Source organism: Trichogramma pretiosum, unplaced genomic scaffold (assembly GCF_000599845.2).
Source record: "Trichogramma pretiosum strain Unisexual culture from Peru unplaced genomic scaffold, Tpre_2.0 scaffold27, whole genome shotgun sequence".
In the NCBI taxonomy this organism is placed as follows: domain Eukaryota; kingdom Metazoa; phylum Arthropoda; class Insecta; order Hymenoptera; family Trichogrammatidae; genus Trichogramma; species Trichogramma pretiosum.
This window is the reverse complement of record NW_019641694.1, coordinates 1,428,394-1,440,742: the sequence shown is the minus strand read 5'-3', so window position 1 is coordinate 1,440,742 and position 12,349 is coordinate 1,428,394. Positions and strand designations below refer to the sequence as shown.

Below are 12,349 nucleotides of genomic sequence, written 5' to 3'. Positions count from 1 at the left end.
TTTTATACTTGATTCCATTTTGTATAGGAGTTTTTGATCTTAAAATTTTGGTACTTTAGTAGTAAAATTTCTCTATCTTTCTTTCATTTTTATTCTATGTACAATCGAGCACACTATCGACAATAGAGAATCAGCATAGAACACTCGAAACAAATTTACAAGCGTACAGGGGTACATATAATATATAATATGTACTTACTGCATAATTTGTATATATTATTAGCGTGAGAGTGAGTATGTGTGTGGAATCAATTCGATGTCTTAAACAACAATTATACGATCTAGTCAAGTCAGATCTGAATTACAATTAAGCTTGTAAATGTATCAAAGGTCCTAAATGCACATGGAGATATCGCGTAGTAGCGGCTCACACAGGCCCACGTACGCGTTTATAATAGCTTTGCAGAGGAGTCGATACGAGTGACCCAGAGATGTATAGTGCAGAGGAGGCAGGTCTCTGCTTAAGTTGCAGTTCTCGTGGCAATTATGGCACTTGGTTCTCGCCGTTATATGCCATACGTGTGCATGCGTTGAGAAAGCCGCGCGGAGTTACGCAATACCGCAGCGTCGCAGCTCGTATGTGCTCGCATTGTTACGGAGAAGGGATGAGAAGGGTTACAGACTCACATGGTGGTGTGTGACAGATTCGCGAGAGCAGCTCGTTGTACGTAGGAAACTCGAGAAATTGGATCGAGTTATATGCGTCTGCAGTAGGAGCGGCATTGTAACTCGACATGCCGCCTGCCATCGTATTTATCATAATTAGCAAATGCGCAGATTGCTTTAAAATATGTAGGTAGCCACGCGAGTGCACGAGTTGCTAAACACAAATGAACACGTGAAACTACTACTGCAACGAGCGTCCATAGCCACTGACTAGAGTCAGAGTTGTTGATAGTGACGACCTGGCAGTGGTGCAGCGATCGTGGCTGCAGGCCAACTTAACTCGGGGATAATTTTAGAAAGTCTCCCGAGATCGCAAGAGGTGAATTTTGGCCTCTCGCGACTTCCTTATATGCCTTCTGCAGCGATATCATCACTGACTAATATATAATTGATCGGCTAGGTAGAGATTATCTTTGGAAAATCAGCTAGGTGTGCGTGTCGAGTGGCCAAAGTATACACGTGTGTCGGCCGCAGTAGATCGTGCGATCGAGCGAGTAAATTTCATCCTCGAGGGCATTAGCGTTTTAACAAATGGTTGCGGTACGCGACTCGCGCACTTACTTTTTGTCTCTGCTGCGAGCTCGAGGATAATAAAGTTCCGCGTTACGTTTTCCACGCAAATCAGGCAATTAGATTGGAATAAATCTGTTTACGCTGTTTAATATTAGGTATTACGTCGGCGCACGCTGATGCATATCGACGTACATTATCCGCCGTACGAGACGCTGCAGGGTAGCGAAAAATTTTATCAAGAAATCGGCCCAAAGAAGCGATTTTACGACACGTGTCACGGCTTGCGTATGCGAAGCGCAATGCCTTAGAAATTTATACGAGTATAAATATAATATACGAGTTTTCCAAGGAAAATCCCTTATATAGGCGTGCGGAATAGCGCGCGAAGCTGCCACCGATGCTACATCCTTTTCTCATAATACGTATCGAATTCAATGTCGCGGCATACTCAATCCCCTTTTCCGTCGGAGCACATGTATATCCATCGACTACTTAGAGCTTATTCCGGTGCTCTCTCGCGCGCGAGAGACGAGCTTTAACAGCAGCAACCGGGGCTCCTTCGTGCGTCTTGATCTATTATCCGGGTGAAAAGAAGGAAGCAAGAAAAAGTGCGGAAATTTGTCAAGTTAATGCGTACGTGTGGCAGAGCTCTCGGTTGCTGCTGCTGCTGCTGCATTGATCAATTTAAATTATAAGCTTTATATGCAGACCGAGTAGCGGGGCTGTTCTATGCGCAGGACTATAAATACAATAGACATCCAGAGCAGAACCAACGCGAGCGCGCGGTTATGTGTCCATTAATCAAGTCCAATTAGCAGACACGTAGGCGCGTATCTACCTCGTTGGGCTTGCTGCTAGCTCGACGTCGGTGTGTGTGCGTGTAAGTGTGTGCATCTGCACATCCATAGTCCTTACACACACACACACACACACACACACACACACTACAAGGGCGCGACGAGTAAGCCAAATGTACATGCACAACTGTACACATATAGAGAAGCGTGGCTGCAAACGCGGTGCATTAGAGTGACAAATAACGCAAACGTGTGAGTGAGAGTAAACGTGCGAATTTCGATGTAGCATCCTTGGACGGCCGCTGCAGACTAGATGCAGGAGCACACGCGGCCAGCTCTCTCGCATTATAAACGTGCAGCAGCTCGTGCACAGCTCGATATACATAATCGGCCGTGTGATTGATCGTTTATTACGGGCTGCGGCGCCCTTTTTTCGGTGACAACCAGCCAACGCTGCAGCCAGTCGAGCTGCTTTATCCTGGCCCGGAGGTGTGGCCGCGCCTCTATAACCTTTCAAACGGGGATGAATAATTTTTCCGAGCGCGCAGCCGCGGCCACGCATATTAAAGTCTTGCGCGATCTGCGCTCATTGTCGGCAATTTTATGTCTGCGTATACACGAGAAGAAAATAAATGAATTATGTGTACGCGAGCACATGATAATAACGACGGCACGAGTTGACGCTAATTAATGAACGAGCCCGAGCTGCCTGTCGTTGGCCGCTGCCACTGCGCCCCTGCTGCGCCGAGACCTTATTATTTATACGATGATGCGCGCGTCCGCTGACGATGACAATCATTTGCTCGGCGAAATTTAGCGGGCCACAATCGCGCAGCTCCTCCTAGGCGCGGCTATTACGACGAGCGCCAACAACGACACGTCCAAATGTTTTTTACCTTTTATGAGCTCTCGAGATCGAATGCGCGACCTCGCAACCTTCTTTTTCGCAATTTTATGCTTATACATATTGTAGTACGTACGCCATGCTCGACGACTCTAAGAGAAAAAAATGATGCCACGGACGGAATAAAGAGGCAGCACCGAGGAAATGCGCGACGCTACTTGCCGCAACCTCGGCCCAGCTTCGAACGTGAGTTTAGGGAGAGATGCGAGGCTCGTTCGCCGACTCCTCCCTGGTGTGTGCACAGCGCGTGCCACAATGGCTTTCCTGACCCATTCGCAAATATATTTCCAAATGCGACCACGGTATAGCAATTACGCGAGCTTTGAGCAGAGCTGCGACCGGTACGGGAGACGAACTCGATTACGCCAACCGCAAGTTATAGATCCGAACCGTATACGTCTTGCAGCCACTGCTATTTTTTTCTTTATTTTCTACCATCCAGAGATAAGCTCGTCGTCGTCATCGATGTTTAGAACTTGATACACGACAGTTGGATTATTAATAAAGCTAAAAGCTTTTATCCTCCAACACGCTTGTTTTCGCCAAAGTCGGCTCGAAAAATGAAAAAAAATCTATACCAATCGCTAGCGGACGCACGCGCGAATTCGCAGTCGAGGTAATAGGATTAGCTTAGCAAGTTAAATCGATGCTGCTACTGCTGTGCTGCGTGCGCGAGACGGGCGGCTCATGCAGCTGCACGCGAAAGTTTACACACCGCTATTTTTGATGGAAAATATTGAAATCTCTACACATGTATGAAGGCTGACAACCTTTCTGAAGTGGAGGACTGCATAGCTCCATCTTCGCCGTTCGCTTGGCAGCTGCATAATTTACACCCATATGTGTAGCCCAGCTAACACGCGTGTATATTTGTCTGTGAAGTATTCTCTTGTTACAATACACCTAACTAATTTTCATCAGACGCATTTGTTCAGGTCCATCGACTATTTCGTTGAATTTTCATAAAATATACATTAATGTGTTCAGTGCCCACGTATAACAATGTGAAATAGTATAAATTTGGTCTTACAATGTACATAAATACGCACTTCAATTTTTTTTATTTAGCAAAATTAATGAAAATCATGTTTTAATTCCTTCCCAAGTTTTGTTGCGAGAAAATTGAATGAACTTGTGAATGGGAATATGTATATGGTTGATTTCACCAGTAGGCATCTTTTACGTGTCCAAAGCATTAGGCTTACTTCTAACGTGAGAAAACGTATTAATTATTCTTTTTGTCGTTGTAAAGAGGACTAAATTTTACGCTCATAACACACTACCAAAAGTATCTAATAGAATGCAGCTACGAAAACTGCTTAATTTTATGACTTACAGTCTACGTTAACTTTATACACATGTTAAAATTATCGAAATGGCACTTGTAATTCATTTGGTTCCAAACCTTGTGTAAAATTTATTATTTTTTCTGTTGACACAAAACTTTCAAAGTTAAAATTAAGTATGCCATTTCTGAACGACCATAAAATATAGTTTTTGTAAAACGGTTTTACCATTTTCCAACAAAAACTTGAACACTACATTTTAACGTGACGCGTCTTCTCCTACGGATAACCCGTGTTTTAAAAACACTATCTGACACATCTCAAGTGCTATAATTTGATATTTTTCTTATTTTCGAGATGGCAAATAGATATTTAAGAAAATGATATGAAGATAAAGTCTGTATCTTATTAATATATTTGTACAACTTTTTTTTCAAGTTTAAGGCGTAAAAAGATATCTACAGGCGGAACCAACCATATAAGTGAAAATCTTACTTATAGCTGAAAATTATTAGCAGCACAAAGTCTGGTAAGGTATCAAGGCGTCTTATACGAATGGACCGCCCCGAATTAGGCAAATGACTTTCCGTCGAGTCCACCGTACTTTTTAGTCCTTTAACGATGTACGAATATTATACAGTCGTACTCCTTGCGGAGCTCCAATTTGTTTTATCAAATTATTATGTACTTCAGCCCCGTTGTCATTGTTCGCCGCATTCATTTGTCTTTAGTATATGGGAGCAAATTGAATTTATACATTTATAATACAGGTATTCAAAGTTCGTAGTTAACTTAGAGCAGTAGTTTTCAAACATTTAGTGAATCATGCAGCGATCCATTAAATATCATTGACAACTCATTATTATTAATAAGTATATGATTTTTTGTCACGCTCGCCATTTCTCTCCTTTTCATATTCAATGAAACGCACAAAAGTTCCTTTTCCTTCTTCTTCGTCACGATTGCTTTCCTGATATTTTATAATATTATATTAATTGAATTTTACAAATATCGAATTGTATTGACGTACAAATTTTTTCGTTCTCTGGGCGTGAAGGTATGACAACAAGTAGATATTTTAATTTCCTCTTTTTTATATTCATTTCAATACAGTATAAATAGTTCATTATTTACATGTCATATGTCAACTGAAACTGGCAAATATGTACATATCATAAGATTATAAGATAATATAATAATATGAGGAGCAATTTATTGAAAAAAAACTCAACGAGCAAAGTGATATATAAGTATGTAAATGAATTGAATAATCGAAGCTCCTGTTGTTATTGTGTTTATGTGTCTCATTCATTCTTCTCACGATCGGTGGTGCTCTCGGTAATAAAGATGGCCCGGCAATCGTACACATCAACATATATCTTCGCTCGATCAGCAAAATCGATGATTATTTCATGGTGAGTCCTCCATATTTTCATCCACAGCCCGACAAAAAAGCCAAAAAAGCATTTTCGAGCAGCCTTTAATCCCCTTGGCCCGACCAGCATTGGGCTTGTGTTGATTTTGTCCACGTATACATGTCGCCACTCATGCATATATCGGAAACTTGATCTACAAAGTTTTCATGGTGACACGTATGCCCGACAAATGTATACGATATCGCACGCAGTGTTTTTAAAATTTTTTATTGTTATTTTTTTTGTTGACATTCTTGGAATTGAAGTTTAAAACAAAGGAAAGAATATATACGTACTGCTCCGGAGTCGGCGCGTGTTCGGGTGATAACATGCATATGCATCGCGTGCTTCGTGTAGAGTATTATGCATACCCACGAAATTGTTGTATGATCACAGCTCTACACACACGCGTCGATCCTTTTCTGTGTATTGGCCATTGCGGAAGAAAATGAATTCGTCTATGTACACTTGATTGAATTTTCGTTGTTGATCCACTTCTTCGTATTTTTTTAGCTTTTTTGTTCAGCAATGGCTAGATACATGAGATTTTTTTGATGAGAAATGAAGAGCACGTACGAACGTATTTTTTTCGGGTCGGGTGCATTTTGTCTATATTTCATATGTACATCAATTTTTACTGTGAAGTGAACTTTTTATATTGTGTGGAGCTATACTGTGATCATACTAATGCACAAAATAAGATTGACGTACATAATATATAGACTTTTTGAAATAATATTCGTCGTGCTCGTATACGCTCGATATTTTAAAAATATTGGATGAATATCATACGTTTTATATATAAACCAACTTGATGTGTGTTACGTAATGTTGATTATTAAATGTCATGTCAATATACATATCTGTAATTACTATTAAATATATACGTAAATTGATTTTGAAGCTAGCGCGCGACTCATGTATACCAGAAATTGCAAAAGGCTCGTATACATTGGCTGCGTCGTACAGTTATGTGTACATCTGCGTGCACATTTTGAACAAATTTTTGCTTTTGTTCTCTGTATATATCATTATAAAAGCTGCGTTGAGAGAGTCACTTTGTTGCACTTACCTGCACTTGATATCATGATCGCTTCTTGCCACGTCATGATTTAAATTCTTCTGACAGTTGAGCTTTTTTAACTTGCATTGACTAACAAAATTTTCAAGTTTCTATATTTTCTCAACGTACACAGCTAATTTTTTACTTTTAAAAAAAGTAAGAAAATTTACATTAATATAATGTGTATGTATGTATGTATGTATGTTCGTATGTGTCTGCGCGTAAAATATATCTTACAAAAATCACATGAAGCAGTGCGTACTTTGAGTTCTGTACGGGTGTATTTGTAGCTGTAGAGGACGTTTGTAGCGCGACAAAGCAAAGGGGAACAAACGGATGGTTCTTTGCGAGGGCGCGCAAAAAAAGACTTTTTCCTGTACGACTTTATGTGTCGCATTATAAATTGCATCAGAAATCCTTTGACGTAAGAGTCGATCAAAGATTTACCATATAAATGAAGAGGTAACGTGTGCACGACTTTCCCCGAACTGCACACACAAGGCGACTTTCATTACAACTCGCGAGCTCTAGACTTTGATCTCGAAGACGAAAAAAAGATCGCGGTTGACCTCGTCAAGTGGTAATTATTGAAAGCGTCAATAATTATAAATTGAAGTTTGCAATTTAACTTTTGGGCATATATAGTTGAGGGAACTCGAGGAATAGTTGCTCGTCCACTTGTTGACAACGTAAAGTCGAGAATTGAGATTTTGGCTATTGAATATGCAACTTTGCAAATTTAATTAATATGTACGTAAATAATTTTCCTGCGCTATTTCCAACTGTATAATCGTGTATATACATAGATGTCTATATCCATCCTCGTATAATATTTCAAGCGTTTCTCCACCCCCGCCGCCGCGTGACTTAATCAAGTTTGAGTGTTAAAAGCAGCTTCGAAACTTGGCAATGCTGAAGCCTATACGATTTTAGTCATTGATTATTATATTGTAAATTTATTCATCGAGTCTGCAAACAGGACTTGGGTTATAACGCATGTTTCGTCCCAATTATCCATACGCACGCGTGATTTTCTTGAAAATGCAATACACGCGTTTGTATGAGTGTTTATATGTATGCGTGTGTGCGTGGCTGCGTGTACGTATTATATTATATTATGTATAATAAATGTGGCGCAACATATACATCTATAAATGTATATATTACTTATATCGTAAAACGTTGTATTATTATTCTCATTGTAAAATTGACTGTCTTTGTATTATTATACGTATTCGAACGAAAATATACCTGAGCTGCACGGCCATTGTAAGAGAACGAAAACCTAATACCTTTTTTTTCAGACCGAAAACAATTAAATTCTACCAATCCTTGGGACTCCTACTTCCTCCCCGTTATCATATTTACAAATTGTATGTGTATATATGTATGTCTTTATGCATAATATCTATTCATATACATGTATATATTTATATATACATGTTTGATATAATGTATGTCATTCATGTTCATTATGACTGCTTCTCTCATTGCATCAGTTGTAACCTCACCCAACCATCAACAACAAACCCCGAACCCCTTCATGTGTATACCTCTTTATGTATATATTTAACATATATACTATCTGTTATATAAATATTATTTATATGTATACAAATCGTCATCCATGTCATGCCATTATCTCATTTATCAGTACTCACTTCCATTCATTCATCATTATTATCATATATCACATCACTGACATTTGTTGCACATTTCATCGGGAAAATGGAGCGCGAACACTTGAACTAGTTGGACAATTTTAAAAATGAGTGCGCATAATGTATAGTTACATTTTGCAATTGTAACTACATAAAAATTTTGTTTTAATCCCTTATTCTCGTAATACATAGGTAAAATATATTTTTCTACTAAGCAGAGGAGCACTTGAATTGTTAAAATTCAGGTAAGTCACAAATTGATGCATTACCATGGTTTTTTCTATAGGTACAATAAATATTTAGCCGTGTAATAAAAAAAAACATAATGTGTCAATCATCATTACGTCTCATTAATCGGTTGCTTGCCTCACAAGTGGTTATGCATCATTCATGCTGATCTCGAGCGCAAGAATACAAAAAAAAAGATCAATGCGAGCGGCGCTTTTTCGCATTCTCTTTTCTTCTGCGTAGATGTAGACTCGTAGAGATATTGCAGGCTACTTGTAATGAAAATATAATGTCCGCACCTCTTTTGTATGTTTGCGGCCCAGTGATTATGTGCGTAAAGGATACTGTTCTCTCCGCGCGTGACTATGCGAATCTGCATACGGCTGACTGACTGCATTTTGCCTTTCCCCGGCCGCGACCACGTTTTGTACAGCCGATTGTGCGCCCATGTCACGATAATACGAGGCTTATCGGTTTTATTGGCTCTTATATAGGTCGAATTATTACAGTCATAATAATTGAGCCATAAATCTTAATTATCATTTAGACCATCCAAAAGCACTTAAAGCTCTTAAGAGTCAAGCCCTTCTTTCGCGTTGCATCGAGCTCGACTTTATTTATACACAGCCGAACGAAACGAGCCTTTTATATGTTTACGCTCGCATCCAAGTATGTGTGTGTACGTGTGCGCGCACAAAAGTTGTCTGCGTTTCTCTTAAAGTGGCCCATTACGAGGAATGGAATTCCAAGTCTAGCGACTCGTATGTACACCGCAGCGTATACAGTCTTAGAAAGACTTAACGGATTCTCAGGCTACTGGGCGTGGATTACTTGTTAGTAGGTATATACAAGCGCATAAATAAATTCTCGGGTACCTCGAGCCTTTATCTGACTCGGAGAGAAATATAACTTTTTGGCCTCGGCAGATTATCGCCTCTTCATTTTTAGTGCATCCAACAGCTCTTTCATGCTGCCTTTTTTGCACTGATTATCCGTGTTAAAATGTAGCTTCAATTTGTTCCTCTTTTTTCCATCTCAACCAGTTGCCGCAGTTCAGGCTAAATATTTTATTTATTTTTCATTCTCACTAACTACGTCACTCGAATTTTAATCCTTCTCTTGCTTCTCTTTCTCTCTTGTGAAGCTTTTTTGCAACCCAAAAAGCATAGAGAAAGATTCAGCGCGCCACGCTTTATATTCCTTCGATTGTCGCTTCCGACTCTTCGCCTCCTGTGCGCAATAAAACTCCCATTGAACTCGCTGCCTGAATAGAGCCAGCTTTTCTACTGCTACTAGAGGTTTGTCTCTCTCTCTCTCTCTCTCTCTCTCTCTCTCTCTCTCTCTCTCTCTCTCTCTCTCTCTCGCTCTTCCTCACTCCTTTGGTATAAAGAGAAACTTTGCTTTGGAATAATGCGATCGGCTTTTAATTAATGCAACTTGGCCATGGGGACACAATATAATATTTAAAAGCTGTTTTACGCAGGCCAGATTACAGTTCAATTTATTAAAATATATTCATTTTTTCACTCTGGTGCCCGGTTAAGTAGGTATACGCTATATAAATCTAGCAAATAAAGACTACATAAAAGATAAAGATATGAGCATACTTGAAAGAGCCTTTATTCTGGCTGAGAGAAAAATTTAAAGATAGTCGTTCAAGTTATCAGCCGAGAGTTGACGAGTTACCGCTCGTCCTTATTGTTTCCTGGGCTTCCACAAAATTTAGCAGAATTTGGAGAATTGAAAAGCACACAGCCACATGAGTGCGAGAGAGAGACGAGTATAAGAAAAAGCAGACATTCTTTTTCCTTGAGCTTTCGTTGCCCCAGTCGTTCTCTTTGAAAAAGATCGGGTCATTAAGGCTGGCTCCAGCGAGAGAAAGATTTGTCACCGATTACGTTTAATCTCTTTCTCGAACTTTTCGCAACGGCGTGTCGAGCCAAGTAATATTCCGCCACGTTTTCTCTTTTTTCACCTCATCAGTATTTACGAGATTTTTTCATCGCTTCTTTTTTCGCTGGCTTTTTCTCTATTTCATCGTTTGTTTTTTTCGAATATTTAAAAAACATATATTTTCATAATTGCGTTCTCCTTGGCTACACACTCGTAGAATTGCTTAGGTTATATACGTTTTTTAAGTCGTGAAAACCCATGATCGTGATGACGCTACGTGACTATTTCTTTGATATTTATTTTCCATTTTAAATCTCCGCTGCACGCAAAAACCCTTGCTGAAATTGAAACGTCAATCCGTGTCCTTCATCAGGTGAATTTTAAGCATTTAAGCTCTCTTTATAAATTCGAAGCTCATCCGTGTTTTAGCGGATTTTAGTCGCAATTCAAGCACAAGATGTTTTTTCCGAGCAACCGTTATTAGCGCTGTTTGTAGCGCGGCTGCCCAAGCTAAGCTTGATTTTTTCTACTAAAATTGTTCGTAGTCATAAATCCTTTCGGAAAAATCTATGTTAGTTATGCGCCGAAACGTTTCGCGTGCGTGTCTCGTAATAACCTCATGGGACTTTACTATTGGTATTGTTCGTGACAACGCAAATTCACTCTTGGTCGTGTAGCTTTCGATTTATTAAAGAAAAAAAAAAAAAAAAAAATGAAAAAAGAAGATTATGATGGATTGAGGCGGATATGCGAACGCTCTCGTACAAAAGCACGCCCAGAGACACACTCACGCTCGAACGTGTATCTATAACATATATTGAGGCGTACATTGGGATGCAGCCTGTGGACTCATGCATCACGGGCCACAAAAAGTACAAGCGATCGTTCGCACGAGTCTATAAAAGTGATATATCCAGTACGTGGATCACACATAATAGGGATAAACCAACACACCCAGTCAGTGTGCATATAAAAATAATAAATATATTCTGTAACGTCACGACGGCCTGCATAAGCTCGTTATAAATCCTTAATTATTTGTCAAGTATTTTTGATATTTTATAAACTTCAGGCCAGGTGGCTAACAATAATAATGACCAAATTGAGTTTGGATAACGCCAGGGATATTTTCGCGAAAATAGGACAGCTCGTGACACCAAAATTGTTTCATTTCTCACAGGAAGATTTTGCAAGTTAGAGGACTCACTGATTGGGTAGACTCCACACACATAGACTTGGGCAATTCAATTTTTACATAGGGGAAAAAGAATATTCATTTCTAAAACAGGATCAGGTATAGGATTTTATTTATTTTTTTTTAATGTACAAACAAATCAGAATTTAGTCGTGCTCTAGAAAATTATAACTGCTCGAGAACTTAGTTCGTTGAGTTGGTAAGTTAATTCTAAGATTTCCTGTGATTTTTGTCGCGCTTAAAGGAATAGAATCTTTATTTGTTATACAATTCTCTCACGTGTTCTTGCACAAATGCAGCTTGTTTAGGCGTAATGTTGATATTTATGTCGATGCACGTGGGGTGGACTGAGGAGTGCATTTTTAACGGGTCGGAATATTTCTTATTTTGCTCGCTCGTCGTCGCGCGACTAAGGCTTAATCTCGGGTTACACATTTTGTAGGATACCCTCGAAGCATAAGTATTCACTGGAATGAAAAGAGGAATGCAAGTGCAGTGCACGCCCAAAGTATCCGTGCGTGTGTGTGTGTGAGTGAGTGCGTCGGTGTGTGGCTGAGTGCACCGAGCCGAGAGCTGATGAAAAATGTCAGCTAACCTGGTTATATCGTGTGTGCAGATCCAAATACTTCCGACCCCTTCTCAACTCACCGAGCTTGCGTTTTTCTCCCTCGTAGCTTGCAATGACTGCGTGTTTGTGTGTATATAAACTCTTGTTTGTCCACTTCTCA

At 39.6% G+C, this 12,349-nt stretch overlaps 1 protein-coding gene across 7 annotated transcripts in view; it reads left to right on the top strand.

Annotated features, from left to right (window-relative positions):
• LOC106660520 (glutamate-gated chloride channel) overlaps positions 1-12,349 on the top strand; it is an 80,259-nt gene that overhangs the window by 50,019 nt on the left and 17,891 nt on the right. The window contains exon 1 of one of the 7 annotated variants that reach the window (XM_023461914.1): positions 5,225-5,581. The exons of the other annotated variants lie outside the window; for them this stretch is intronic. Within the exon in view, the coding sequence (XP_023317682.1) occupies positions 5,579-5,581 (3 nt within the window). The 5' untranslated portion in view covers positions 5,225-5,578. Of the gene's footprint in view, positions 1-5,224; positions 5,582-12,349 lie in introns of those variants that run through there. 7 annotated transcript variants of the gene reach the window in all.